The sequence below is a fragment of the Heterocephalus glaber genome, unplaced genomic scaffold (genome assembly GCF_053883595.1).
Source record: "Heterocephalus glaber isolate CG9 unplaced genomic scaffold, H.glaber_assembly_v1.0 deba00001479, whole genome shotgun sequence".
Taxonomy (NCBI): domain Eukaryota; kingdom Metazoa; phylum Chordata; class Mammalia; order Rodentia; family Bathyergidae; genus Heterocephalus; species Heterocephalus glaber.
Genome location: NW_028258316.1, coordinates 7,630,806 through 7,654,404, shown reverse-complemented (window position 1 = coordinate 7,654,404; position 23,599 = coordinate 7,630,806). Strand labels below are relative to the sequence as shown.

General features: G+C 57.4%; 2 protein-coding genes across 10 annotated transcripts in view; both read right to left on the bottom strand.

Moving 5' to 3' along the window:
- Eng (endoglin) overlaps positions 1 to 3,549 on the bottom strand; it is a 31,135-nt gene extending 27,586 nt beyond the window's left edge. Inside the window, exon 1 of the mRNA XM_004849306.4 lies at positions 3,149 to 3,549. Coding sequence (XP_004849363.2) covers positions 3,149 to 3,215 — 67 coding nt within the window. The 5' untranslated portion in view covers positions 3,216 to 3,549. The remainder of the gene's footprint in view (positions 1 to 3,148) is intronic.
- Positions 3,550 to 15,483: 11,934 nt separating this feature from the next.
- On the bottom strand, positions 15,484 to 23,428 carry Ak1 (adenylate kinase 1). Of its 9 annotated transcripts, none has more exons than XM_087183165.1 (9): positions 23,213 to 23,428; positions 22,783 to 22,834; positions 22,274 to 22,322; positions 20,909 to 20,953; positions 19,567 to 19,602; positions 19,293 to 19,456; positions 18,390 to 18,506; positions 15,865 to 16,056; positions 15,484 to 15,668 (listed from the first exon to the last, which is right to left on the bottom strand). In XM_087183165.1, exons 4-9 carry the CDS (start codon positions 20,913 to 20,915, stop codon positions 15,600 to 15,602), a joined length of 585 nt encoding a protein of 194 aa, XP_087039291.1. In that variant the 5' UTR covers positions 20,916 to 20,953; positions 22,274 to 22,322; positions 22,783 to 22,834; positions 23,213 to 23,428; the 3' UTR covers positions 15,484 to 15,599. The 9 variants fall into 9 exon arrangements, with proteins under 9 accessions (XP_087039291.1, XP_087039289.1, XP_087039290.1 ...); XM_087183163.1 differs by having other exon boundaries at positions 22,783 to 22,908; positions 23,375 to 23,428; XM_087183164.1 differs by having other exon boundaries at positions 23,375 to 23,428.
- Between the last annotated feature and the right edge of the window lie 171 nt (positions 23,429 to 23,599).

The window sequence follows — 23,599 nt, the reverse complement described above, 5'->3', positions numbered from 1 at the left end:
ACATATGGCTTTGCCTGTCCCTTTGATCCGCACAAGACTTCCCATTGCTTTGAGAGTTGCTGCCTGGAGCCCTGGTTGACGGACATTTAGGGTGTGTCTTGGTGAGGTTTTGTTATAGGTACCTACAGCCATACATCTCTACAGAGCAGGCCAGTGCCTCTCCAGGGCTCACTGCTTAACACTGAGTGGTGGGGGCAAAAGCTATAGATACTGGTGTGGTGGTGCATGCCTGTAATCCCAGCCGTCTGAGAGGTGGAGGCAGGAGGATTTTGAGTTTGATCCCAGACCAGGCAACTTAGCGACTTACCAAGACTCTGTCTCAAAATAAAAAAATTTAAAAAGATCTGAGGATGTTCTCAGTGTGAAGGCCCTGGGTTCAATCCCCAGTACTGCAAGAAGTGAATAAATGAATGGATGAATGAATACTAGAAAAAAGGTTATGCACAAATTATAATTTGGGGAAAGTCTGCCACTCTCTGCTCCAGAAGACTGGACCCATTTTCACCCTCTCCGTCCTGTTGAGGGGTGCCTGGCTTGCTCCATCCACACTAGGGCTGGAGATCTGGGTCCTCCCCCTGTCCCAGGTCCCTTGGCTGTCCACCATGTGCCTGGGTGTCCACAGAGGGGCAGTGGGCCTGCTGACTCCTCGCATCTGTGGTCACAGATGTGCTGGGACCTGCTCCCATTTGCTCCCAAGAGCAGGTGCACCCATTTCCCGTTTTTTCCAAGTGGTCGTTCACTGTGGCTGTTACGATGATTATTCTGGGGTTTTTGAGACAGGGTCTCCCTATGTAGCCCAGGCGGGCCTCGAACTCACCAATGTGCCTGGCTCAATATGGCTATTATTAACTCAACCCTTCAAGGTTACAATGAAATAAAGTGTCTATTTTTTTACAAACATAATATTGATCAAGCCGGGTGTGGTGGCACATGCCTCTAATCCTAGCACTCAGGAGGCGGAGGCAGGAGGATTGCCCAGTTTGAGGCCAGCCTGGGCTACATAGTGAGTTCAGGGCCAGCCTGACCTACATAGTGAGACTCTGTCTCAACAAACCAAACCAAAGCAAAACAAAAAGATGGAATCTCTCTGCTTCCCAATCCCTTTGTTTACTCTCACCCATGCCCTTGAGGTCCCCCAGACCCATGAGGTACCCTGTGGCACGGTGCTCGGCATCCCACATCCCAGGTGGTTCAACACCCCAGGTGGTTCACTGGTCGGTTGGGTTAGGTTGAGGGAATATTCCGGCAAACAACAATCATCAGAAATCAAGTCCTTGCCTCTACTTCTCCATTGTTAAGTATTTACTGGTCATAGTTGTCTCCCCACCACCACCCCGTACTGGGGATTGAACCCAGGACCTTTGCACAGAGCTAAATCCCCAGCCTGCCTGTCTGCCTTTCTTTCTTTCTGCCTGTCTGCCTTTCTTTCTTTCTTTCCTTTTCTTTCTTTCTTTCTTTCTTTCTCTCTCTCTCTCTCTCCCCCCCTTCCTTCCTTCCTTCCTTCCTTCCTTCCTTCCTTCCTTCCTTCCTTTCCAGTTTAAGACAGAATCTCACTAAGTTGCTAAATTGCCCAGGTTGGGCTTGAATTTGGCAATCCTCCTGGCTCAGCTTCCCATACCACTGGGACTACAGGAGAGTGCCACCGCGTCCAGCATCACAGCCTTTTAGTATATGTGCTCCCGAAGCAAGCACGTCACAGCCTTTTAAAGTCTCTAATCTTTGGTCTCTAAAGTCCATCACAATCTTATAAAATCAGAATCCACACATCTGCCTGGCCCCTTTGCTCCTGAGGAGAAGGAAGAGGGCCCGGAGGTGCGTCTAGGAGGCCAGGTGGGGCCCTGACCCTGGGTGTGAGCTCGGGTGGTAGGGCCTCTGTGTTCCCATCTTCAAAATGGGTGACAGTGGCTGCCATCTTGGAGGGTCCCAGGGCAGGGAGAGAAGGGGCTTCTCTGTCACATGCAGTAGGAGCAATGTGGTTTGGAGCAATGTTCCAGGAGCCCAATCCCTGCTCAGTCATTCAGAGACTCCAGACTCAGTTTCTGGTCTCTTGGGAGTGTTAGAGACCAGGGATTAAGGGCTTTAACATGCTGGGCTTGGGTGTGCACTTCCGAAGCACATATACTGAAATGCTGGGCTCGGGACCAGGGATTTAGCTCAGTGGTTCCGCTGTCTGCCTTGAAAGTGTAAGGTCCCGAGTTCGATTCCTGATACCAAAAAAAAAAAAATGCTGGTCTCTCTGCTGACCCATGCCTTGAGGAAGACCCTAGGTGCACAGGTGGGTGACTGGTGTCCCCAGGATAAAGCAGAGACTTACAGTGAGTGTGGGGGTGCTGTGATCCCCCACTCCGGGAGACCCATCCTCTCGCAGTCTCAGTAGGCAGCATGGGTCAGGACCCCCTCAGAGCCCCAGGCTGGCCTATACCCTTCTTTGGGGCAGAAAAGGGGGGACAGGCAGTGCTACAGTCTTGGCCTGGTTGTGGGGGTTAGAAACAGCTCGAAGAAATTTAAAGATAGCAGCAATGCCAGCAATTGGGAGGCTGAGGCAGGAGGATCGCCATGAGTTTGAGGCCAATCTGGGCTACACCGTCAGTTCAAGTCCACCCTGAACTACAAAGCGAGACCCTGTCTCAAAATACAAAAGAAAAAGTTAAAAACCCCAGAAACCTAGTAACAAAACAACAACAGCAACTCTCTGTGCAGGCATGACCTCACTGCCAGCCTTCATTGCATCCTGAGGGGACTTTGTTAGCAGCTGTCCTTTGCTCAGAGCCCCGAAGGTGGCCCCCCAAGGTCACACTGGCAAAGGAACAAGAAGATGAGGTGGGAACAGAGTGTGCGTGGTCACAGCCCTCCTTCCCACTCATTCCTCAGGTGGGAAACTCAGGCCCACAGAGGGCAGGGAACTCCCAGGGCTGCACGGTGTTCGAGGACCCAGGCTTCCTGGAGAGAGGCGGGGGGAAAGTGGCAGGCTCGGGGTTCAGGTAAATAATCTATGCTGCTTTGCTTGAGCCTTAATGGTTAAAGTCTCACGTCTCGTGAAAGCCCTTGGTCCCAGCAGACTGGGGTGGTTGGCCACCTCTCCCCACCCAGTGCCCCGTCCCAGGCAGACCCAGGAAGGTCGGCCCCACTGGGGTCCCTGAACACACACCTGTGGGGCCGAGGCTGCAGGCGGCCAGCAGCAGGGCGAAGCCCGGGACGAGCGCGCTGCGGTCCATGCTGTGGCCCAGGACTCCGTGCGCTGGGCCTTATCCGGTGTCCAGGGGCAGGGCTTCGGGGGGGCGCCGGGGCCGGCGTGGGCTCACGCGGGGACCCGAGGGGAGCAGGCGGCCGGAGCGGCGGCGTCCCTGCTCCAGCCTTCTGGGGTGGCGGCCGAGGGGTCAGGAGAAGCGTGCGTGGGACTCAGCCGGGCCCGGGGCTGGCCGTCGGGTGCGGGGGAGAGGATGCCAGGCTCCTGTGCACGGCGGCAGGGCGATGGCCAGGCTCAGGACAGGGACGCAGATGGAGGCTGGGGTGACCGCGGGCAGCGGAGAGCTCCAGCTCATCCAGCCCGGCCCAGGGAGGCAGGAAATGCGCTTCCTTAGAGAAGGGGCCGGGCCAGGCCGCCTGCCAGGCGGGGAGAGGAAGTGCTCTCCGCTTTGTCGCTGGGTGGGGGCCCCGAGGGTGGGGGAGGGCCCAGGCTGCAGGCTTGGCTCCCTGCCACCCCACCCTCCATCCAGGACCCCAAGACTGGCCACCCCCGGATGGAAGTGGTCACCCCAACAGTCCCTGGAGGGGACTTAGCAGGGCAGGAGCACTGATAAACCCTTTCGTGGGGAACACGCAGCCCCTGGGGCTCAGTGTTCACATTTTGCAGATGAGAAAGCCAAGGCCTGAGGAGGCAGGAAAACTGGTCTAGAGGGATGAGGAGTTGGGACTCACAGGTCCCCTCGGGCACTGAAGCCAACACCGTGAGCCCCACACTGGCCGGCTGGAACCTTGTTTTGCAGACAGGGAAATTTAGGCCTAAGACTGGGAAGGAAGGAACACCCCAAATCGGCACAGCAAAGAATCTGGGGCTCAGAGAGGCCAAAGGACCCCGGGTCTGCCCTCTCCAACCCTCAATGGTAGAAAGTTCTTCAGGGACAAAAGACACCCCCAGAGGAGGCCCCTTCGTGGCCCCTCTAAGGTCAGGGAGCCCTGGGTTCACCCCTGCTCTGCCTGCTCTGAGCCACCTTGTAAAGTGGGGCTCAGGGGTGCCTCCGGCTGTCATGAGATCTCCAAGGTCTGGCACTGCATTGCTGAGCCCTGGGCCTGGCCTATGGGAGACGCTCACCTATATGCTCCCCCAGCCGGGTGACCATGCTGGGACTGTTCATGCTCGCTGTGGGCACAGCAGGCACCTCTCCTGCCCCAGGGTGCTCACAGAGGGAAGCCCGAGCCCGCAGGAGGGGTGGCACACAGGCTGCCCTTGGAAGGACCTGTAGAAGGAGGGGGCAAGGAAGGCATGCCAGGCAGGGGGCCCAGCCCAGGCAGAGGCACAGACCTCTGTGGGACAGCAGGGTGTGGTGGGGACAGGAAGCCAGGACAGGCAGACTCTGGTCCTGCTCTGGGAGGGCCTTGACGTCAGGACTTCGTCCTGAGGGCCAGTGGGAGCCATGGAGGGTCCTTGAGCCGAAGGATGTGGGCAGAGCTGGGCTTTAGAGACCCACTCTTCCTGTGTGCTGTCCTGGATCACAGACGGAGAAATCAAGGCTCAGGGAGAGAGAAGGGGGGCCTCTGGAGGGAGGGGTTTGGGCTGGGCTCTTCCTGCCTTGGAGACATGGCAGGCTGTGTGGGTTGTCCTCCGGCAGCTGGCACAGGCCAGGAGGGGTCGTGTGGCTCTTTGGGTGGGGGCTGGGGGAAGGTTCGCTCCATGGGTGCATGGGGTTGGGAGGATCCCCCCTCGCTGGCAGGCCACCTTGGGAGTGGCTGCAGTGTGGAGACGAACACCAAGGTGGCTGAGTGGGGAAGAGAGGGGCTGTGGGGTTTCCAGGGCCCTGCAGCAGGGTCTGCACCGCAGGGACAGTTAAGCCAGCCCCAGGCTGCACCCTGCACCAGGGCCCGCCCTAGGCGTTCACCTTATCAACCCTGACTCCTCCCAGAAACCCCAGAGTGGCTCTGTCACACCCCCATTCCACCGAGGAGGTTTCCTGAGCTTTAAGTGACCCTGAGGCAAGTAGAGGCCCCAGTGCCACCCGACACCATGCTGGGCTCCTTCCTTGCTGCCTCCTGAGCTGAGTTTGGAGCAAGCGCATACAGTGCAGGGGCTGGGGGCCCCTCGGGTGAGGGGCTGCTGTGGAGAGGGGCTGGCGGGGTCTCTGGACAGCAACAGGGACCCCATCTACTGCTCTTCCCAAACTTCCCTCCCAGGGCCCTCCACACGGCACAGCCTGTCCCTGTCCAGGTTATAAACAGACAGGATGGCTTCTTTAGAAAGCAGCAGATGCCAGGCATGGTGATGCATGCCTGTGATCGCAGCACTTGGGCAGTGGAGGCAGGAGGATCTCTGAGAGTTCAAGGCCAACCTGAACTACATAGCAAGACCCTGTCTCAAAAAACCAAATAAGAAATGTTGAACTCGAGTTGGAAGAGGGCAGTCCGGTCTCAAATTGGAGGTAAAAGCGCCTCCCTGGTCGTCCCCAGCCTGACTCCGGCCATCGCTGCCACGGCCAGGGCAGGAGGGCCATGATCCAAAGGAACCGGAGCAGTTGAGGAAGCTGTTTATTGGCGGTCTGAGCTTTGAGAGATGGGGCACACTCACAGGTTGTGTGGTAATGAGAGCTCCCCAAACAAACGATCCGGGGGCTTTGGTTTTGTGACTTACTCTTGTGTTGAAGAGGCGGATGCAGCAATGTGTGCTCGACCACACAAAGTGGATGGGCGTGTAGTGGAACCAAAGAGAGCTGTTTCTAGAGAGGATTCAGCAAAGCCTGGTGCCCACCTAACAGTGAAGAAAATCTTTGTTGGTGGCATTAAAGAAGATATAAAATATAATTTGAGAGACTACTTTGAAAAGTATGGCAAGATTGAAACCATAAAAGTTATGGAAGACAGGCAGAGTGGGAAAAAGAGAGGATTTGCTTTTGTAACTTGAGTTCAACAATAGTTTTTTTTTTGGTACTGGGGCTCGAACTCAGGTCCTTGCGCTTGGGAGGCAGTCAGCAGAACCACTGAGCTAAATCCCCAGCCCAGGTTTTGTAACTTTTGATGATCATGACACAGTTGATAAAATTGTTGTTCAGAAATACCACACTATAGGGATGGGGATTTAGCTCAGTGGTTCCGCCGTCTGCCTCGCAAGCACAAGGTCCAGAGTTTGATACCTGGTACCAAAAAAAAAAAAAGAAAGAAATACCACACTATTAATGGGCATAATTGTGGAGGGAATTTGGGCCATGGTGCAAGCTTTGGTGGAAGAGGAGGCTATGCTGGTGCTGGACCAGGATATGGAAAGCAAGGTGGTGGATATGGTGGTGGAGGAGGATATGATACAATGAAGGAGGAAATTTTGGTGGTGGTAGAAACTATAATGACTTTGCAAATTATAGTGGTAAACAGCAATCAAATTACGGATCGACAAAGGGGGCAGTTTTGGTGGAAGAAGCTCTGGCTCTCCCTATGGTGGTGGTTATGGATCTGGTGGTGGAAGTGGTGGATGTGGTAGCAGAAGGTTTTAACGACCAACAGAAAAGGGCTACAGTTCTTAGCAGGAGAGAGAGTGAGGAGTTGTCGGGAAAGCTGCAGGTTACTTTGAGACAGTCAGTCATCCCAAATGCATCCGAGGAACTGTGAAACTCTGCCCCAGAAGGAACGATGACCCACAGTCAGAAAAGTTACTGCAGCGTAAACAGGAAACCCTTCTGGTTCAGGACTGTCATAGCCACAGTTTGCAAAAAGCGCAGCTATTGATGAATACAATGTAGTGTCCAATAGATGTACCTTCCTGAGGTCTTTTATGTGTTGTAGCTTTTTCTTTTTCCTTCTCTTTTCATTACATCAGGTATATTGCCCTGTAAATTGTGGTAGTGGTACCAGGAATAAAAAATTAAGGAATTTTTAACTTTAAGAAAAGAGAGTGGGCCAGGGATTTAGCTCAGTGGTTCCGGTGCCTGCCTCGAAAGCTCAAGGTCCTGAGTTCGATCCCCGGTACCAAAAAAAAAAAGAGAGAGAGAGAGAGAGGGAGTGCAAGAGACTCCCGGTGGACACAAGGCATTGTCCAGAGAGAGGAAAACCTTTAAGGGCGGCCAGGGGGCCCTACAGCCCAGACTCAAGGCCTCACGGGGGACGGAAGAGCTGGGAACCTCTGGGGGTCAGGGGCTGGGGTGAGGGCTCACTTAGCTCCCACTGTGTGTCTGGTGTCCCCTCCGTGCCCAGCCATTCTGCATGTGACGCTACACACTAGGAGCCCCAGGAGGACAGGGGGTTTGATGTCCTCTACACGGATGTGGACCTGTCCAGAGCCAGAGGCCTTTCAAGGCCTTGAGATGCATTGACTGAATGTATGAGGTTCCCTGGAAGGGGAGGCAGGGATGGGGGTCTTGGGGAAACTGAGACGCAGAGAGGTAGGCTGGACTGGTTCCCCGTCCCCAGGAAGCTCGGGGTTCAAATGGGCTTGCGGGTGGGGATAGACAGGTTAGCTGTTCGCCACCCCAAGGGACACATCCACCCTCCCACCCCAGCCCACCCCTGGCAGGTCACACACGAGAGCAGTGGAGGGAACACATCCCATGGCTCCTTCCCACAGGGTCACAGGAGACTGGTGGCTCTCTCTGCAGGCTCCTTCAGACCCAAGGTGGTCCCTATGCCCTCTCGGACACCAGGAGCCATCTGTGTCCTGCTGGGGACAGATGTTTCCAGGTGCCGCCCGTGCACATGCCAGAGACGCGTGGCGGTGAGCCAGGCCCGGGCCTGGACCCCTCGGTGGGGCAGACTCATGTCCTGCTCCTCCTCCTCCTCCTTGGGGGAAGGAAGGCTTGGAGCACGTCTGCCCTGGCCTTGAGCCACCGCAGGAATTCCAGGCGGCCCCCAGGGTCCATCAGGAGGCCCGCCGTCTCCAGCACCGGCCTGGAGCCAGGGGTTGTGGGACTCCTGCAGGCAGGGACAGGGCACTGGGCCAGGAGTCTGGGTGCCCGTCTCTGCCCCTGGCCTGTGCTGGCCAGGCCTCAGTTTCCTCATCTGCATAGCAGAGGGTTCCCTGCTGGCCTGGGGGAGCTCGAAGGGCCAGAAAAGAAGGGAGCCTCTCACCTGCCAAGTGCCACTTCCCAGCCCCTTTCATGGGCCGAGACCATCATGTCCCCATTTTACAGTGAAGGAAACCGAGGGACAGATGGGTAAGGCCTCAGGGCTGGGGAGAGGCAGAGGATAAGGCAAATCTAGGTCTGTCTTTCCTCCCGTGGCTTCCAGAACATTCCGTCTTGTTTCCCTCCCACATCCCTCGTCACCTTATCACCCTTCCTAGTTCCTCCTCAACCATCAGATGTGGGCCCAGGCCCTTCCCTTCTCGGTTGACTCTTACTCCCAAGTCAGGTTTTCTCAGGCCTTGGTGACCCCGACGTCATGTCCCAGCTCAGGGACAAATAATGTCGGGACTCAGGATCAGCTAATGGAAACAGTTTGTGAGCCTGTCTGTCTAGGCCCCGGCGATAGCAGCATCCTCCTGTGGCTCCCACCCAGTGCCGCTTCCCTTCCCACCGACCCCCAGCCGCTGCAGGCTTCCTAAACCGGAAAACGCCATGCGCTCCGTTCTTGCTGCTCACACTGAGGTCTTAATCTCCTCAGGGAGTTGAGTGCACATGCAGACCCTCGGGCCCTGCCTCAGATCGACCCCACAGAGCCCACGTTTTCTTCTCTTTATTTTTTTGTTTTTTAAGTCAGAGTCTCGGTACATAGTCCAGGCTGGCCTTGAACTCACGATGAACCTCCTGCCTCTGCCTCCCAAGTGCTGGAATTACAGGCATACACCATACCTGCCCTCTCCTCTTCTCTCTCTTTCTCTGAGACAGCATCTCCTTATGCCGTCCATGCTAGCCTTGAATTTGCCATGTAGCCTAGGCTAGCCTCAAACTTTCAATCCCCCTGCCTCAGCCTCCTGAGTGCCGGGATTATGGACAAGTGCCACCATGCTCAGTTTACAGAACCTGGCTTTTATCCAGGCATAATGGCACATGCTTGTAATCACAGCACTTGAGAGGCTGAGGCAGGAAGATCACCGTGAGTTCAAGGCCAGGCTGGGCAATTTAGGGAGACCCTGCCTGAAAAAGAGCCAAGTCAGATTCTATCCTTGCTCTGTCCAGTGCCCTCCACTGGCAACCACCTCACTCAGCATAAAAGCTGAGCCTCTCCAGTGGTTGACAAGCTCCCACCCAGCTTTTCGGTCTTACTTTCTGCTCTTTTTTTTTTTGGTACTGGGGATCGAACTTGGGTCCTTGCACTTGTGATGCAGGCGGCAGAATCTTACTTTCTGTTCTGCTACCCCTTGCTCAGTCTGCTTCAGCCACATGGCCCCTCCCTGTTTCTTGAACCTGCTAAACACAAGCCCCCCTCAGGGCCTTTTTACCTGCTGCCTCCACTCCTCAAAGCGCTCTGCCCCTAGGTAGCTGCTCTGCCCTCTAAGTCCCTGCTCCAACATCACATGGCCAGTGAGGCCTTCCTGGACCATCACATTTAAAACAGCCTCTGTCCCCATGGGCTGGGGGCACAGCCTACACACAGACAGCTTGTCTACCTCTCCTTCTAGAACACAAGGTTCACATGGCTTTGCTCTTTTCCTGCTGAGCCCTGGCCCGTGGTGGTGCCTGGACGTGGCTGGCCTCTCATGCATGCTTGTGGGGGTGAGGAACAGGTTCCTGCACCTGCTTTCCTAGGTCGAGGTTCTGGGCAACCAGGGTGGGGGTGGGGGCATTCTGAGCCCAGGAATGGGGTCTCTGAAGAGGGGATGATGTCCCCAAGAATTTAAGGTACCTCAGGCATGGTGGTGCACCCCTTTAATCCCAACACTCAGGAGGCCGAGGCAGGAGGCTCACCACCAGTTCAAGGCCAGCCTGAGCTACATAGGGAGACCCTGTCCCCAGAAACAATAACAAAAACAAAACAACAACAATGACAGAATTCAAGGTCCTGCCAGATTCTGCCCTGTACTGGAGGAGCAGGGCCCCTCAGAGTCACTTTCTCTTTCCCCAGGGAAGGGACCCGGGGTCCTGTGGATGATGTTGGTCCCAGGCAATGTTGGTCTTCCTGGTGACACCTGCTCTCCAAGTTCTGACGCACCCCCAAAGATCCCCAAGGAAGCAGAGGGGTCCAGGGGGCCAGGGCTCCATAACCTCTGAGCTGTATGGATGCTGAGCTCATAGAGAGGGAAACTGAGGCTCACAGAGAGGGAAACTGTGAGCTACAGTGAGCAATTCAGACAGGAGACCCTGCACTAGAACCCCGGGAAGCGACAGAAACAGGAACGGCAGCAAAGTCTAGCTGCTGTGTGACCCTGGGGGAAGCCACACAACCTCTCTGGGCCGCTTCCTAGCAGAGCCCTGGGCTCACAGGCTGCGCATGTCCAGTGTGGCTCTGACCTCGCCCCTCCGAAGCCCCGCACTGTGGAGCCTCCATGCCTTCCTGTTTACTGCAGGCCCCTCTCAGGCTGGGAGGCAACAGCTTTGGCCTCCTCTGCTCCCCGCTTCCTTCCTCTCCCACTTCAGTGCCTCCGGCTTAGGCCTCCAGAACCCTGAGGCCAAGACACACAGTGCTGCCCAGGGGGGCATCTGAGGCCACCATCTGGGCAGGGCCTTCCCAGGAGCAGCCTCTCACAGACCCCAAAGTTAGAGACATTAACCCTGCTGGCTGCTTAGCAGCTGGGAGCAAGCTGCTGCCTGCAGTGTCCCCAGGGCCAGAAGAGAGACAGCATGGGTGACCTTCTCCGACCTGTGCTGGCCACACCCAGCAGGAGGTGACACACACCAGCCCTAGACAGCCCCCCAGCACCTTCTGATCCTTCTGCAGAGCAAGGTTTCCTTGAGTGACTCACAGTGTGGCCCGAGGACTAGTGGCTTGGGGGTCACCACCCAAACTGGTCTTACCGAATCATAATCCACTTTTCCCCCCAACTCCTGGGATCTTGCTCATGATAAGCAAATGCTCTACCACTGAGTTACATCTCCAGCCATATTTTTATTTTGAAATAGGCTCTCACTACATTGCCCAGGCTGGGCTTGAACTCATGACCCTCCTGCCTCAGCCTCCCAGGTAGGTGGGATTACCATTGTGCACCACCATGCCCAGCCAAGTTTTCATCAGCCCCTAGGAGATTCGTGTGCTGTTCCCTGTAAGGCCAGAGGCCCTGCAGTTCTGGCCTTCCTCTCTGCCTTGAAAGCCTTGGTGAGCCTCACCTACTCAAATCCATGAAGCTTTACAACTTATTGCCAGCCTCTGGGCACATCAGAGAATGGAGGAGTAGGTTAAATGACAGCAGGTAGCCGAGTGTGGCAGTACACACCTGTAATCCCAGCACTTGGGAGGCTGAGCCAGGAGGATTGCCTCGAGTTTGAGGCCAGCCTGAACTGATCAGCAAGACGCTGTCTCAAAAACCAAACCAAAACAACACCAGGAGGAAGCAAGAGATGAGTCTGGAATGAGGGCTCTTCCACCTTCACAGGCCTCTGTCACAGGAAGGGGAGAGCTGCCTGCTATTAGGAGAGATTTGTTGACCTTGAGAGTTCTATTGGTCAGCTCAGTGAGAGGCTTATGTGGCTCATGGTTTCAGAGATTTCAGTCCATGATTGGCTGGCTCAAGGGAAAGGAGAAAAGCTGCTCACTCCGTGATACCCAGGAGGCAGAGGGGCAAAGAGCCAGAGAGGAAGGGGGCAGGGCCCAGACTCCCAAGGCCACGCCCACATACCACACCCAACAAGTAGGCCCCGCCTCCTAAGCATCCACCTCCCCCCATAGTGCCATCAAATTCTAGCTCCTTGATGGATGAACCCAAGGGCAAAGTTAGAGCCCCATGATCTCGCTGTCTCGGCCATCCACAGACACCCTAGATGTATCCTTTACTAATTTCCAGGGTGCTTCTCAATCCAATCAAGTTGACAATTAAGATTCACTGTCATGGCTGGGGATTTAGCTCAGTGGTTCCACCACCTGCCTTGCAAGCACAAGGTCCTGAGTTCAATCCCCGGTACCAAAAACCAAAAAATTCACTGTCATGAGCCAGGGATTCAGCTCAGTGGTGCCGTTGCCTGCCTTGAAAGCACAAGGTCCTGAGTTTGATCACTGGTACCAAAAAAAAAAAGATTCACTGTCACAACAACCAAACACAGTGCATGGCCCTGGCCTGCATCCTGGTTTCAACAAACCAGCCGCACGACACATTTTGGAAAAACTGGGAAAAATTGCACATGGACTGTGAATTAGCTAGTGAGCTAGGGCTGTTGAAACTCTGGGCTGTAAAGTCATACGTTAGGGGCAGATTTTCTTCACATCTACAATTTACTTTCAAATATGTTGAAGCCCAGCATGGTGGTGCATGTCTGTAATCTCAGCACTTGGGAGGCTGAGGCAAGAGGATCACTGCAAGTTCAAGGCCAGCCTGATCTGCATAGCAAGACTCTGTCTCAAAACGAAATAACAAAAACAATAGAAACCCAAAAATATAAACCACTTTTTTTTTTTTTGGTACCGGGGATCGAACTCGGGTCCTTGTGCTTGCGCAGCAGGCAGCGAAACCACTGAGCTAAATCCCCGGCCCCATAGAAACCACTTCTGTGTGTGTTTGGTTTTCCTTGGTGCTGGAGATCCAACCCAGGACCTTACACACAGAGAGCTACACCCCCAGCCGGAGCCTACCTCTTTCCCAGCCTCCCGTTGTCCTCAGCAGAAGAGCCAGGTACTTGCAGGCCCTGCAAGCCCAGCCCCTGCCACCCCAGGCTGATTTCCAGCTGCTGCAACGCTCAATGCTTCCCCCCAGCCCCCCACAGCTCCGAGCTCTGCCCTCTGCCCTTCTGTGGCCTCTGTCCCATACCCTCCTCCCGGGTGACTTCTAGCCACTGCTGCAGAGCTGGGAGCCCAGGACTGAGGAGCTAGACCGGCCAGCACAGGGGATATCCCAGAAAGTCTGCTGACTGAACAACATGCCTGAGGGACGCTCTCACAAGGAGATGATGGTGGCAGTCGCCACAGTTTGAAACTCGTGCTTTGCTGTTTTCACCAAAGAGCATCTCTGTATCCATATCTACATGGATGGATGACCGGTGACAGGTGATCGGTGATAGGGAGGTTTAGCTTTCTCTCCGCCCTATCACAGGATCTGCATCTGTGGGTTCAGCTGACTGTAAATAAGAGACATTTGGTACCAGCCTGTAATCCCAGCACTCAGGGAAGCTGAGGCAGGAGGATCATAAGTTCAAGATCAGCCTGGGCAATTTAGAGACTTAGTGAGACTCTGTGAAAAGGGATGGAGATGAAGCTCAGTGCAAAGGGCCTGGGTTCAATCTCCATTACTGCAAATAATAATAATAATAATAATAATAATAAATTTTAAAAATTACATTGTACTGAACATGTACAGACTTTTTTCCTGTCATCTTTCCCCGAACAACATGGTACAGCACTATTTCCAGTGTTTGCCCTGTGTGGGGCAGCGTAAGTCATAGAGACAGAGGCAGATGTGTGCAGGGTCCATGTCCTTTAGATAAGGGACCTCCCACAGGTGGGTCCCCACTGAGCACCCTCAGAGTTTAGTATCCATGAAGGGGTCCTAGAACCAATGTCCATGGACACCCAGGGACAACTGCCAAGGTTTTGCTGTTGTTTTTATTTTTTTGAGATGAGGTCTAGGAGCCCAGTCTAGCCTCGAACTCTTGGAGGTCCTCCTGCCTCAACTCCAAGTTCTGGGATTACAGGCGTGCACCATTTTGTCTGGCTTTTTTTTTTTTTTCTTGGTACCAGGGATCAAACTCAGGACCTTGCGTTTTCAAGGCAGGCAGTGGAACCACTGAGCTAAATCCCCAGCCCCTGGCTGACATATTTTTAAGTGGAGAAAGTGAGTCTATGGTGAACAGTCCCAAGTCTGGGTCACATTGGGTTTCATAAACCAGGACTCACTCGAAGTCAAGGAGCTACAGCTAAAGAAATAAAGATGATGGCGATTTTGTCAGATGACTTTCTCCAGCCCTTTATCTTCTTGGTAATATTTTCCACCATCCCCACCTCCACACTGACCCTCAGACGACCTGATCAGAAGGGTGTGAGTGTGCATGCGTGTTTGTGTGCATGCACACGTGTGTATGCACACCGGTTTAACAGCTCCAACACTGCAGCGTGGCCGGTGCCCATGACTCGAGGCTCCCGAGCTTGCTGCTTCCAGAGGCCGAGGCGGGGAGCACAGGGGCAGCTGCAGGGTCCCCACAGCCCAGCTAACAGAGGCCCGGCCTTGCCTGCCGCCTGCTGGGGCCGCCTCTCCCCCCACCCCGTTCCACGCAATACTCATCACACGTTCCTCTTGCCATAGATTCACCTTTGTAACTTAAATATGTTTATTTTGGAGGAAAGTTTAAATAACCAATGTCAATGGAAAAGCACAGCCACTTTGCCACTAGCAGGGGACACAAAATGAGTGCCACTGCCCCGCTCAGTGTCCTTCCGGGCTCTCAGGCCGGGACAGGGGCTGGGAATGGTGAGCACCACACTGAGCCTTCCTCGGTGACAGAGCCGGGGCGGGGGTGGAGGAGGGAGGTTGCTCCCCCTAGGCCTGGGTGTCGCCAGCACATCCCTGCCACCCTGCTCTGGTTTCTGGTCACTGCCAACCCCCACCCCTTGCTCAGCATGTCCCTGTCCTGAACCAAATGAAGGTGGTGGCAGGGGACACCAAATGTGTTTTAGACTGGAAAGAGGTCAGAGGGCGGCTGGTCCCTGGGCAGGGCCACCTTGGAGAGGCACCAAACATGCCTCCCTCATTCATCCCGTGCCCTTTTTCCTCGTTTTTTTCAGTTTTCTGAGACAGGGTGTGTACCCTATGTACCCCAGGCTGGCCTCGAATTCAGTGATCCTCCTGCCTCAGCCTCTCAAGTGCTGGGATCCCAGGTGTGCACCACCGTGTCCCGCATGCATGCCCTGCTCAGACCCCCGCAGTGTTGGGCACCCAGGGGGCCGATCCACTGTGCCCTCAGCTGGCTGGTGTGTGCTGCCCGCTGCCCAGAGTGCCCACTTCACTGCCTGCTGCCGTCCAGGCCCCTCAAGGGTCAGCACGGAAAACACAGCTCAGCGAGACGAGGGGTCAGGGCCGAGGCCACACTGCAAGGGGGAGAGGAATGCGAGACCCCGGCCCCCAGGCGCCTGGGCCGGCCATGGCCAGGTGAGGAGGGCCAGGGTCCCTGGCAGGAGGAAGGGGCTGGCTGAGGTGTGGGCGATGGGCTGCAGACTCCGGCCCTGGACAAATCAACTCCAACTGGAAGCAAAGAAAGAGGAGGAAACCAAACGTCCTTGGAAATGCCTTTAGTGCTGGTGCGGCCCGACTCAGGACAAGGTGGCTTCCTGTGTGCCATGGCCAGGTGGGTGTGGGCCAGGGCAGGGTGGGGCGCAGGGCTCCAGTGTGGCTACTTGAGGGCATCCAGGTGGGTGCACACCTGGGCGAAGACGCTGTCCACGGAGCCTTCGGCATTGACCTGTGGGGAGACAGGCTGTTGGGTCCGGAGCAACCGCACTGGCCAGGGGCCCTGAGGCAGGGCTGATCTCCCCCAGAGAGCTGTGCCTCCCTGAGCCCAGCTGTGGGAAGCGGCAGCCTCTCACTGCACAAGTGGGGAAACCAAGGCTCGGGGCGCTGGGCTGGCCTGAGGTCACACGCGGAGGTGGGCTGAGCACCTTGCGGACAATGCCACGCTTCTCATAGAAGGCGATGACAGGCTCGGTGGCCTTGTAATAGGTGTCCAGCCGCTTCTTGATGGTCTCCTCATTGTCGTCCACGCGCCCGCTGGTCTCCCCGCGCTTCAAGAGCCGCTTTGTCATGGTCTCAGAGCCTGCGTCCACGTATAGCAGCAGCGTGGGCTGTCCAATCTGTGGGGGGCACCACGTCACAATGAACCCATTCTGCCCCCGTCATCTACCCCAGTCTTCCCACCTCTGAGGACCCTTCGAGACACCCACACGGACAGTCGATCCCTTCCCCATGCAGCCAGAGGGACCTTTCTAAAACTGACCTTGCCGGTACCTCCTCTGCTCAAACCTCTCCCATGGCTCCCCAGTGTCCTCAGGAGAAAGCCTGAGGTCCTTATCTGCATGGTCATGCCCTGCTCTACCAGCCTGCTCTGCTCTCTCCCATCTCCTTCCCACAGGAGACCTGCACTGCCCTCTCGGCCAGGAGCCCTTCCCACAGAACTGACCCCAACCCACCGAGCCTCAGTACCAGGCCCTCACCTTCAGGACTCCGCCAAGTCCCCTCCCATTCTGTCCGGAGGGCCTTCTCCGGATGCCAGCCCACTGACCTCAGGCCCCGGGACTTGCTCTTCCACCCCCTTTTATCTCCCCTCCTTGCAAGGACCTTTGCGGTTATTTATTTAGGGTCCCTGGGCCTAGCCAGGCCAGGATCCAGGCTGGAGCTGATAAGGACTTGACAGAGAGCAGGGGCTGAGTCCTGGGCTACTGAGCAACATCACTGTCACCACCGGATGACTTGGAAAGGCAAGAGCCAAGCCATAGGTGGCAGCACTTCCTTCTCCTGCGTCCCCAAGAGGTCCCCAGGCCCGGCAGAGAGCAAGGGAGGGAGGCTGACTCACGGCGGCAGGGCCATCCCTGGGGGTTGGGCCAGACTCTAGCATGACCTTCAAAGCCCTCCCTTCCCTGTCCCAACTGCCTGGGCCTGTCCCCAAGGGCCTCTGGACAGAGGTCACCAGACCCTTGAAGGTCCCCTGGCTGCTCCCTGGGGCACAGTTGAAGGACCGAGCCCTGATCCACTGGGCCCCTCAGCCCGTGAGCAGCAGCTGTGTGAAGCTGGCAGTCCCCCGGCCCTGAGGGCCCTCCGTCCCAGTAGCCACAATCCCCACCCTGACACATGTCCCTGTCTCCAGCGGGTGAGGATTCAGGGCAACACCTCAGCTGCAGACGGAGTCTCGTTTCCTCTGAGGCCCCAGGACGGAATAAAGGCTACTTCTAACCCTGGGGGGAGGCTGTGAATCCAAGGCGGCAGCTCAGCCTCCTGGGCAGGGTGGCCCTGGCTGAGGTTCCTCTTTGAGGCCTCAGTTTCCCAGTCAGAACAATAGGGATTTAGCCTGGGGAGTGGTCACTGGACACTGCTGTCCCGGGGAAGAGTCGTGGCCCAGGGCCAGCCACCTCCAGGGCTCCCTCCCTCCTTCAGCGAGGCCCTAGTGCCTCCCGGTGTCCAGAGCTGAGAAGTTCAGCTGCACAGACTCCTGGAGCCACCACAGGGCCCCGCAGTGCCCATCAGTGCCCACAACAGCCCCAGGAGGGACAGGGTCGTGACTAAGCCCATTTCTTTTCTCTTCTTTTTCTTATGTGGTTCAGGCAGGCCTTGGAGTCACTGTGCAGCCCGGGCTGGTGAGCCTCCTCGCCTGTCTCCCAAGTCCTGGGATTGCAGGTGAGCGCCACCATGCCTGGTACCAGCCCCATTTTCTCCAGCCGAGCGTCCCAGATGACCTCACACAGCTGCTGTGTGTGCATCAACACAGGGCAGCACGCCGGGGATCTAGCTCAGTGGTTCCACCGCCTGCCTCGAAAGCTCAAGGACCCGAGTTGGATCCCCGGTACCAAAAAAAGAAAAGACAGGGCAGCGCATCTGGCCTCAGGGGCCTCCTCATTCGAAGGAAGCCCAACCAGCCCCATTTCACAGACAGGGAAACTGAGGCCCAGAGCACATCAGACATTTTTTTGAGGCCTTGCACAGACACATAGGTCAAGAAATTCAGTCTGCAGCCTGGATGGGGCCTCCAGAGGGTAGGTGGGGTCCAGACTTACTCCCAGTCCACAGGGCTGCCTGGTTAGCCCACTACCACCACCCTGGCTGGCTACGCCCTCCTGGGTACTTGCGGCCCCATCAGAGCCCTCTGTACAGCCCAGAACGTGTCTAAGTGTGTGCATGCGTTATGGACCTACGGTGTGCACATGTGTACGCCCCTGCCTGTGCATCATGCACTCGCCTGTGGCCCTGTGTGGGTGCGCTCATGAGACCTGTGTATGTGTGTGTGTGCATGTGCTCAGTGAATACAGGGAGCATGCGTGTGTCTGTGTGCGTGTGTGCACCTGGTGCACCATTCTCGGAGCCATCACAAGGCCTGCTGCTGGCCTGAGGAAGGAGGCAGATGTTTTTCCTCGGCATTCAAGGCCCAGGCAGGCCGGAACCTCGGTCCCCCTCATTGCTCAGCCTCGTGCCTTACCCGCCGCTCAAACTCCTCTCCCTGCTGCACCTCCCGGGGGTAGCCATCAATCAGGAAGCCTTTGGAAGAATCCACCTTGGCTACCATGGCGTCTCGGAGCATGTCCAGCACCGTCTCCTGCGGGCAGCACAGGAGCAAAGGTCTAAGCCTCTCCTCCCAGCATCTCCCTGTGCCCGTCCTGCCTGGACACCCCCTCGGGTACACACGGGTGGCTCAAGGCTCCCTGTCCCCCACAGGTCTCCTCTGACTGGAGACCGTGGCCCTTCCCCACTCTCGGGAAGCTCACGGCCTGCAGAGGGGACTGGCAGTGACAGAGCTGGCTGAAGTTTCCCAGTGTGACGTGGGCTGCATGGGCAAAGGGGCTCCTGCAGTATGAAGTGAGGGGGTCTCACGGGCTGGGGCTGTAGCTCAGTGGTGATGTGCTTGCCTAGTATTCTTGAAGCCCTGCATTCAAATCCTCAGTACCAAAAATAGAAAGAAATAAAATACACTTCCCATGATTTTTCCGGGCGTGGTGGCACATGCCTGTAATCCCAGCACTTGGGAAGCTTAGGCAGGAGGTCTGCCATGAGTTCAAGGCCAGCCTGAATTACATAGCAAGGCCCTGTCTCGAAAAACAAAACAAAACAACAACAAAAATAAAAAAAGAAAAAGAAAAAGAAAAAGAAATTAGGGAGTCTCAGCCCAACACCAGGGAGGCAGGAGGACCTGAAGGCTGACAGATAAAGAATGTTCCAGCCAGGAAGGAACTGGCTGGTTGGAAGGGAAGAAAGGGTGGGATCCCTCAGGGTTTTGGGAGCTCCTGGAAGGGCCATGGGGAGCCATGGGGGGTCAGGGGCCACCTTTCCCACTTCCCACACTCAGAGCCACCGGCCTCCAGCCTTGCCCCACCGGGTGACTCACCAGCGGCACCAGCTGCCCCTTCTCCATGATTTCCGACAGCTTCTTGCCCCTAGCCGAGCCTGAGCTGACCTCAGTGCGCAGGAGGTCCCCAGTGGAGAGGTGGGTGTAGCCATACTTCTGCACGATCTTCTCACACTGGGTGCCCTTCCCGGAGCCAGGCCCGCCTGCAAGCACCCACCCATTCAGAAACCCCAAGGGATGGGACCCAAGGAGGGCACAAGGGCTGCTGGGCTGCGCCGGTGTCTGAGCCACTGCCTGCCAGCCCGAGACTCACCCACCACAAAGATGATCTTGGTTTTCTTTAGCTTCTCTGTGGGAGAGAAAGGGGAGCCGACCTCAGTGGCCTGTAACGCCTGGAGGCACTGAGGCGAAGACCTGGGGGTTAGAACTCAGCTCCGCCAAGGGGCTGGAGCACCACCCCCTGCAGTGCCGCCCTTCGGGGGGCATCACCTCTGGCCTGCTGGTCCCTCTCTTTGTGAGAGTCCCTAGATGAACAGCAGCCCATGGGCCCGCTCTGCTGTTTCTCCTACCCTTCCCCTCCCAGACCTGTTCCTGCCCATTCCCTGCCTGCCTTGGCACTACTACTGTGGAGCTGGCAACCACAATATACGTTGCTGTGGAGATGGTTGCCAGGGAGGAAGGGCACGTGGAACTCTTGCTTGGACAGGGAAGCAAGCTCGTGTTCCAAACTCCGCCCCTTTAGCACTCACAGCCCCATTGGGCAGAGGGAAACTGAGGCCTAGAGAGGGAGGGGTCTGCTCAAGGGATGTAGAAGCAAAACCAGAACCCAGAATTCTCTTCCTGGACTTCTGGGACCTCCCCTTTCTCTGGGCACAGAGGCCCGGGGCACATCCCACCATGCTGTGTGACGTAGGAAAGAGGTATCCACCCTCTCTGTTTTGTCCCAGGCCCTAGGAGGAAGTGGACGTGGCAGCTCATGGGGCTCCAGGGGCCCCATGAGGCCGGGAGCTGAGAGCGTATGTCAGAAAAATAACTTCTCCTTGGGTGAAGGGCACAAGCCCAGAGCTGCAGGGAGGCCACAGCCCTGTGGCAGCTGACTTTGGAGTTCAAGAGCCCACAGGGCTGGCTTCAGATGGTGGCAGTGGCCAGGCCTGCAAGGCCCCTTTAAGATCCACCCAGTCTGAGGCCCAGTGCCAGGGCCTGAACGAAGGTGCTGCCAGAAGCCTAGCCAGCCGTTCCAGCCTCTCTGCCCACCCATGTCTGCCTCTCAGGCAGGCCCAGCACATAGGAGCCAGGAAGGCCCAAGATGTTCTGGAGGCCCATCCCTCCGCAATAACAGGGAAACTGAGTCCCATGGAGGGACAGCATCTTGGCTGCTGTCACCCCTTGACCCTTGTTGGCTGTTCCTCCTTGTAGGAAGGGACAGGGACCCGCTCTGGAAATCCCTGTGTAGGAGGTGAGCCAGGCCTGGAGCCTCGGGGAAGCCTTGACACTTCTAAAATTAATCTTGACACTGGTGCACCTTGGGAGAAGCCAGAGGAGGATGCCGAGGTGTCCAGATGGCCCCCCACCCTCCCAGGGGTCCTCCTCGGGGCTCCCCCCAGTGCATGGGCACACTGAGGCCCAAGACCATGGGCAAGGAGGGGGCCCCATACCTTCCATCCTGCCAAGGTCTCGGGTCCAGGAGCTGGCTCAGGGTGCTGCAAGGCAAGGCACAGCAGGGCTGAGGGGCCTCCCGAAACTCGGCCTCCGCCAAGCCACACCCACAGGGGCAGTGTCTGCGATGGGAGTCCCAGGCCCCGACACCCAGTGTGAGGACAGAGGGCTGCTGGTGACCGAGGGAAAGTCACTTTCCTCGATGGCTTCCACTGCCTCACGGTCCTGGGGGCAGCCACCCCTTTTTGCCCCCTTCCATCCTCAGACCACGAAGGGGCCCAAGGGTGAGGACAGCAGTTGCTGAGTTGCTGCCTCTGCTTGGAACGCCCAGCCAAGAGGGCGCAGGGCCAGCGTCAGCCTGGCCACCTTGACAACAGTCCCCAGGGCCCACGGGAGGAGGCGGGAGGCAGTGGAGCTGGGCAAATCACTGTCCTCATCTGGGACAGGACCGCTCCGGACACCGGTGCACTAAGACCCAGGTGCCAGAGGTGGAGGAGTTGGCCGTTGCTGCTCACAGAGACACAACCCTTTCCAGTCTTTTCCTTTAGTACTGGGGACTGAACTCGAGACCTTTGCACTGAGCCACCTCCCCAGCCCCCTTTTCAATTTCATTTATTTATTTATTTAGAGACAGGTTCTCACTGCGTAGTTCAGGCTGGCCTGGAACTCACGAGGTAGCCCAGGCTGGCCTCGAACCCAGGACCACCTTGCCCCCCGGGGCCCCAGTAACCTCTGCAGCCCCACTGACCCCACTGCGGCCTGCCCCCCCCCGCCCTGGTCCCCACCTCAGGCTGTCACTCTTGGTTTCAGGCTGCAGGGCCCCCTACCACCCCTGACTCACTCCCAGGCCCCAGAGGCCCCCGACTTCTCTAACCCTGCATAGGCTTCCTCATCCCTGCTGCCTGTCACTCTCAGAGCAGAGGCCTCTCCCTCGAGACAACCCCATATCTGCCTCTGTGGCCCCCAAATCTCCCTCCCATCAACCTCCGGTCACAGTGGCCTTGTCCCAGGCAGTCAGCACCACACCAAGTCACTACACCACCTTTCACATATGTACCCCTCCCTAAACACAGCCTGGAGCCTCGGCATATCGACAGGGCCAGGGCAATGTGGCTCCTGCCACCCCCTGCAGCTTTATCCCTGGCCAGTGGATCCCCTGGAGCTGCCTCATTCACCATGATGGCGTCCCCCCTCTAGGCCTTTGCGGGTGTTGTGCCCAACCATTCAGCTGCCCTCCCCAGAGGCTGTTGCTTAGGCTTCAGATCCCCTGGCCTCACTGCCTCCAGAAAGCCTGCCTGGACTTCACCCTGGACTCCCACTCTGGCAAGCGCCCGTTCTGAACACTGCAGGCCCGTGTTCCCCACCTGACTGGGCCCGGCATGGCTCAGCACAGGGCCGGAGACCTCTCTCCATCTGGGGAGGGAACTGAGGCTTGGGGAGGGCAGGTAGTTCCAGGGCCCAGCTGGACTCAAACAGGTGGGACCTTCAGTGGCTTTGCTGATGGCCGTGCTGTCCAGGGGCCTGAGTTATGGCCTCAGCCCTGCTGAGTGTGCTCAAGGAGGGGGTGTGAGCTGCCAAATAAGGGGAACCGTCCCAGGCCAGGGACAGCCACAGCAAGGCCCCAAGGGGTGCCCCTCCCCACCCGGCCCCCTCTTGGTAACCTAAGTCCCTGGGTCCTTCATGCACCTGCCATTTCCTTGGGCCAAAATAACTCAGGTCCTGAGGAGGCCTAGCAGAGGCCAGGGGGCCAAGACGGAGTTGGGTTACAGGTGGAGCACCCTGGCCTTATAAGGCCCCCATGCCCGGGCCTCAGAGTCTCCCAGGGTGACAGGGTGGTCTGCTAGGTGGCCAGGGGCAGCCGAGGCCCACTCACTCTGCTGTGTGACCTTGGGCAGCCGACGTTCCCTCTTTAGCCTGGCCGGGTGCTGTTGAAGGATCCTGGGTGGGTGGCTGAGCACGAGCAGCCTCGGAATCCCACAGAGCCCTGCCTGGCAGGAGGCTGGGGCAGGGCTGGGGCTCAGCATCCCTGGGCTGAGCACGGAGTGGGGATGCTCCCACCATGGAAGTGACACAGGCTGCCCCTGCCCAAGTCCTCAGGCAGGGAGCCAGGCCACCGTAGGCCCCAGCTAAAATGAGCCAAGGGCAGGGACCTGGAGCCTCAAGAGTGCAGACTGGGACAAAGTGGTCTGGGAAGCTGGGAGGGGCTGCACGTCCACCCCCGCCCCCGCCCCCGCCCCCGCCCTTGTCCCTGTCCCCTTCCACCACCCAGAGATCAACCAAGGCACATGTAGTGAGACACAAACCCCAGAGTCCCGGGAACACCGACAGGCAAACCCCGCAACCGTAACCAGGGATACAAACACAAACATGCGCCACGCAAAGGGCGCCTGACACAGACGCACGGGGGAGGGCGCGTCCCCACTCCCCGCGGAGACGCCCCCCTCGCCCGGCGGTCGCGCACTGACCTGGTGAGGGTGCGGTGGGCGCGGGGCCAGCGCGTGCCCTGCCGTCCTCGCCCAGCCAGCAGCGGCGACTATTTATAAGGCTGTCAGCGCGCGGCATGCCGGGAGCCGCCCTGCGCAGCGGAGGGGGAGGAGGGCGGCGGGCGCAGCCGGGAGCCCGGGGACACCGCGCCAGATCCTCTTCTGCTGCACGCACATCACTCCCGGGCCACAAAGCCAAGCTCCCCG